The sequence below is a fragment of the Elephantulus edwardii genome, unplaced genomic scaffold (assembly GCF_000299155.1).
Source record: "Elephantulus edwardii isolate Elephantulus edwardi_28Jun2011 unplaced genomic scaffold, EleEdw1.0 scaffold00169, whole genome shotgun sequence".
Classification (NCBI taxonomy): Eukaryota; Metazoa; Chordata; class Mammalia; order Macroscelidea; family Macroscelididae; genus Elephantulus; species Elephantulus edwardii.
Window position 1 is genome coordinate 6,006,418 of NW_006399919.1, and position 6,000 is coordinate 6,012,417.

The following is a 6,000-nucleotide window of genomic DNA, read 5'->3' on the forward strand; positions in this document are numbered from 1 at the left end:
TTTGAAAACTTGCTGAAGGGTCAGCGAATCACTGTTTCTGTAAAAAGGTGGCTCGCGGGAACCTTGAAATCAGTCAGCTGGCTTATTTACTTGCTGAGCCTATAGACTCTCCAGCTGTGGGGAACCCCTGAGCCCAGAGAATTCTAACAACCTTGCCAGTTTTACTTAAGACTTACTCTGTTAGGAGCTTGTTTAACAATTCATGATAACACAGAGTTAAATGTTTCTATTAACTAACATCAGTCCTTCTCAGATTAAACTGGACTAATACATTGCCATTGTGAATAAATCTCTCCATAAAGGCCTTCATTTGAAAGGTAGGCTTATATGCTGTTAATGTTCTATTCTTACAAGAAGAGTCCTAGTTTAGAATTTACTTCAACACAGAAGGACCGAAAGTAGTGTAGAAATGTTCGTAAGACCGGGGCCCAGATTCACTCAAATATATATTGCACATACCAGCAGACAAAGGAAAATAGTAAATGACAAAGTAATTTTTCACAGATGAGAGCCCATTGAAAAGTCATATAAATTCTGCTTAACATTAAATATGACATCAGCTAATTTTTATGTTCTTATGTTTGCTGCATATTTGAACCTATTCTATGTCCTCAGTGTCAAAAATTTACTATGTTAGCTAACAATTACATAAACAACAAGAGTCTAGATTATTTGGTTGGAATAAATTTATTTCATCTGTCTGTAAACAAGGTGTTTAATAGTTATGGCATTTTTTTAAATGCATATTAAATCAGATGAGTTAGACTGTATCCCAGATGTAACAAAGTGCAGGGAAAGAAATGGACAAATCAGCAACAAGATTTGTTTTTAAATCTGTACATTATCCACAAGGCCCAAACAATAGAAGCAAATACTAGAATGTCCCTAAAGTAGTGCCATTCCAAAGAAATCCTTAATAGGTCAGTTAAAGTCCATCTCACAATAGCAACAGTTCATTTTAACAATAGTATGGCACGGAATACATATGAAAAAATTCATCACAAGACAGCCAAGTCCACAATAATGCAACTTCATAGAAAAACTCAAGCTGCAAATAAAAATTGGTCCTATGAAGAACAAACTGGACACACTCCAGACGGTTACTGGGGATACCTAATGTCCGTAATGGCAGCCTTTCACAATTTTACTAAAGAGTAGAGCTGGTGTGCAAAGAAAAGACAGGAATAAAAATTTGAGCTATTGTGATGGAATGTCCCTGGGGATCAATCAGCGTGGTTACTGTGAGGTCACGGGAGGAAGTGCCTTTGCTCTGGGTTCTGTAGTTGCACTCTTAGTATGTCCTAGAGGTACCAAGTGAGGCAACGACTGTGGTTTCAAGTGCAACCACACTGAAAACAAACTACTCCAACTCTCAACAAAAGGGCTTTTAATTGGTTCAATAAACCAGGCACTGCATTAAGATGGAAGCAACCCAAATGTACTTTGTGTGCGACAGGAGAGATGAGAAGAGAGTAGTGAAGGAAAGATGCATGCATGTTTTCCTCCCAACCATGCGCAACAAAAGGAAGACTGAAATGAGCCAAGTAAATGCTCAAAAGTGCTGAAAAGACATTGATCAAATCAGAGATTGTACAACCGGCACCTTGCTTAATATTACCTTATTTTTTAGTAATCAGTATCTCATTAATTGCTAAGACAAAGTGATGCCCAACTTGGCATGCCCCCTCCCCCCAAATTTCAAGGTATCATGCAAATCATTATTGTGCTGCAATTATTTTGCCAGATAAAGTTTGGTTACATACAATGGTTAACATACAAATGATCCATTGGACATACAGGAATTGTGACATTAGAAAATAGGTAACGAAAGACCAGCTACCATCTATAGTCTGGTAGCACTGTGACCGTAACTGGGGTGGTGATGAAGACAGTTGCTAGGCAGATGGGGAGAGGCTGCTTACACATCAGACCTCCTCAGGTATAAAGCGAGTTCATATGCTTTCTTGTTAAGTGTGCCTCCGTGGACACCTTCCTTTCCCATGACTATAACCAATGCTGGAGTACACAAGGAAACAAAACAAAAGTGAACAGAATTATTTAAGGGGGGGAGGGCAGAAAGAAAGACACCTTTCCCCACCAACAGAGGGATACAAAGGAGACACAGGTTCATACCCCATCACCCTGCATTGCTAATAAAATTTCCAGAATTAAGACTCAAGCTTACAGCTAGGAAAGTTTAAGAGCAATTTTCCCCTAATACTTAACAGTCTGCCTAGCAGCTAGAACCCAGAGTCTCTCAAGTATTTTGCCATTGAGTATGCCTTCTTATTCAATCCGCCTCCATGGACCCCTTCTTTTCCCATTACAAAGACCAAGACTGAAAGAGAAAGAAGAAAAGTGTTTAAAAAAGAAGTGTTAATGCAGAAAGTCACATAGTTTTAGCAGACAGAACCCCAATTAATAAATTAAGATAGTTTTCCATGAACTGTCAAGCACTGAAATCAGCAACCCCAACTGAACTCTTAAACTAAGAATATATTAAGTTAGAACTACTGACTGCATTCTGAAAGCCCAGCAAACGCAGCTGCTGAGTCCTACACGGCCACCTTTATATTTGCTGGGAAAAAGACAATGCCTGAGCATTCATCTTCCAGATCAAAGAAAAAAAAATTATCTTTGATGTTAAAAATACTAGATACCAAAACATGAAATTTTTTAGATTAATTATTTATTTGCCAAATTCTCCGCAAACTTAACTGGCTTGAGCAATCACTTAATCTGGTATCAGTAAGGCTGTGTCTATTACTTGCAATGGAAAATCCAGACTAAACCCCAAATCTCATTCTCAGTGCCATTAAGTAAGTATCAAAAGTATTTAAAGACCTGTACTTTCCTGTCTCTTCACTGTGCTTTGCTTTTAATCAAGTTCTAAAATGCTGAAAGATTTCTAACAGGTTCTCGGATGCAAAATGCATCAGACTATCCTTAAAATATGTGCCACTAGATGTCAGTGGTGTTGCACAAACACCGTGTTCTGGTTTGTCATAAGGTTGATGCTTCCTTCTCAAGCAATCTAATCATCTAATGATTTAGAGATTTGTCTATTTCAAAATCATCTAATTTTGTCACAGAGAAACACTTGTAAGCATAAACTCAGAGAACTGGTTAAACAAAGGTAAGAAGCCACAGCTCAGAGCAGCTTCAAGTCACTTCATATGCTAAATATACCCTACATGCGAAAGGAAAGGATGAAAGACCTTTTTAGTCAGAAAATTTATACAGGTTAATATATTATTATGTTCAAAATAGAAACTTTCTTTTCTAGAAAATTTCTATTGGAAACTATAATGGAAAATTTCTACAACTGTTGACTACAACAGTCAGGAGACACCAGAGTGGGGAGAATTTTGGAACAAGTAAATCTGACACATTTTGTCATCGAAAATATTTCAAGTGACTAATGATATACTTTAGTAAATGGAAAATTCCTCACTTTATTTTTCTCTTTTCAGCTGGGTTCCAAAAAGAAAAATAAACAGGTATTTACCCCCCCTTTATGCTGAGTGAAATGATTCAAATGCAAGCAAAGAAAGACATGATCCGAAGTCCAAAGATTTACTTTGAACAATTTAACAATATGCAGACAGCACAGATATTTTGACATGTCAAGTAATTTAAGAGGCAAATTTAGATTTTAAGTTTACCAAAGTTGAAAATGAAGACATGCTATGAATTTCTTTTTATGAATACTTAATAGGATCTAAAATTCTAAGCTTGATGTGAATAAATCTTATAACACTGATTTTCTCCAGTGCTGGGCAGTTCACAAAAACCACTTTAATAGCCATTATGGAATAACACCTTTATACAAATGTTAAAAGGAATTGCTCCCTAGGCTGTAACATGGCATGCAGTTTTAAACCAAGAGGATTCCTCGCTTACCTCTACCAGCTCTGCCGACAGCAACGTTGTATGTTGGCTCTCCACCTTGACTCTTTGTCCGGATGTCCATTGTGCAGTCACCATCAACGTAGAGACTATCTCTGATCACTGAGCACTTCTTCGCGCCAAGGGTCAAGCCGTTGGTAAAGAAACCTTCCCGATCTTTTCCTACAATCATATCTATTTCTATTGGCTGTCCCCAAAAAAAGGAAAAACAAAACACATGAAACCATGGTTTCTTTTGGGCCTGTTTATATATATAAATGTTAAAGTTTACCTGCCAAATTTATAGTCACTATGAGACATCTACATTTCACTAGTGTAAAATCATAATGTTACAATAACGCAACTAATACTTAGTCTTTTCTAAAAGATTATTTAAACCTACTTGGCTAGATATTTTATGAGTTAATTCAGACTTCACTGTTAACAGCACTCTGCTAACCAAAGTCCAGTCTATACAAAGAAAATCTCTCAATAGTTGACAACTGACACACAACAAACTGCAAATTTAAGAACTATTTATAAACTATATCAAGTGACGTGGTGGTGCCTGGAGGTGCTTATCTAATAACAAATATTCAGCCATAAACTCTTGACAGTCTATAATTTTCAGTCATATCATTGTCATGTTGCATCAAACTTAAAAGATGCCTAAAGTTCTCCCCAAATAAGTCCAGGCTTTAACACATCTGTTCACTTTTCTGTGTTGAAAACCTTAAAATATTCCTGGTAAGAGCTCACCTGACCTCGGGGCATTTCCAAATTCATATTTCCCTCTTTCCTCGCTTTCTAACCACTGCCCTTTTTTCACTGCCTTCCCACTTCAGTAATCAGTTTTCCAGCATAGGCAAAGAGGATTATGTCTGCAGCTCTGCAGTCAGCAATGGCAGAGAAGAGAGAATGGGGGAGAATGAGAAAGAAACTGGGGTAGCACCCCCCCAAACCCGGGAAGGCCAAGTGTGCCGGCTACCATTCTGTGGATTAGAAGGCGGCGTCTCCCCGCCAGAACTGCAGAGTCATCGCAGGCACAGCCATTTCCAGCTCTCCCGCAGCTTCCCCGCCACACAGCGGGCACGCACACAAAGGCAGAGCACTGCGGGGAAAGTTGTCACCCGCTGCCAATTCCCTGTCACAATGGTAGTCCCCATGGCTGCAGGAGACCTGCAAGAACTACTGTCAAACGCCGGGTCCCACACAATACCATCTTAAGCTCTGCTGGGCAGGAAAGAAGGAAATCGGTGGCTCCCGTTATTCAGAGGACCCGAATTCTGGTGCGGGGAGGAGGGGAAAAGCATCTAAGAAATGAAAGAGATGGGGCTCGCTTTTCTACACAATAGTCACAATTCCAGCAAGAGCCCTGGGAAAGCAACAAGCACAATAAGCAGCTTTTGGAGGATTACTGACCAGCACTCCCCGCACACATGTGGCCGCCAAGTCCGAGCCACCCGGTGCCGGGCATCGGCGCATCAATGTGCACCGGCCTGTCCGAACCGGCACTCGGAAGGGACACCCGAGTCCCCGGCCCCTTCGGGGCCGAACCCCGCCACCGCCCCGGCCAGAGCCCAGTTGCGTAACTAGGGATAACGGGGTATCGATGAGTCTCCATAGGATGAAAAGAGAAATCAATGGCAGTTCGCCATCTTGAAGAATTAAAAAAAAAAGCCACCCAGCACAGCTCAGCCTGCGCTCCGGTCCGATTCCTGAATCGCCTACGTGGTCGGCGCGCAGTTCTCGCCAACGCCAGGAGGCTGGACACCCGCAAATCTACGCAAAGCCGGGGCCCGTGGGCTGCGCGGGCCGTCCGGAGAGGGGGCGGCCCCGCATCCCGGGACCCGGCACCCCGCTCCCACCGCGAGGCGTGCAGGGCACTCGGGGGCCGCGGCAAACGGGAAAAAGCGCCCCCGCCCCTCCTGCCAGGCGCCCCCTCCCCCGCCCCGGGCGCCCCGGCCGGCGCGAGGGGCATCGGGCACCATGAGCCTCGCGCACCGGGGGTGTCGGGCACCGGGGGCCTCGCGCACCAGCGGCATCGCGGATGATGCTGGGGGTCCCCGCCGCCGCCTGCGCCTGTCACTGCCGCCCCGGCCTCCCCGCCGG

At 42.6% G+C, this 6,000-nt stretch overlaps 1 protein-coding gene across 2 annotated transcripts; it reads right to left on the reverse strand.

The window, feature by feature from the left end:
- Positions 1-671: 671 nt before the first annotated feature.
- LOC102860961 (profilin-2-like) lies at positions 672-4,097 on the reverse strand. Of its 2 annotated transcripts, XM_006895566.1 has the most exons (3): positions 3,904-4,090; positions 1,932-2,016; positions 681-1,113 (listed from the first exon to the last, which is right to left on the reverse strand). In XM_006895566.1, exons 1-3 carry the CDS (start codon positions 4,079-4,081, stop codon positions 1,101-1,103), a joined length of 276 nt encoding a protein of 91 aa, XP_006895628.1. In that variant the 5' UTR covers positions 4,082-4,090; the 3' UTR covers positions 681-1,100. The 2 variants fall into 2 exon arrangements, 1 of the variants encoding a protein (XP_006895628.1); XR_438954.1 differs by having other exon boundaries at positions 672-2,338; positions 3,904-4,097.
- Between the last annotated feature and the right edge of the window lie 1,903 nt (positions 4,098-6,000).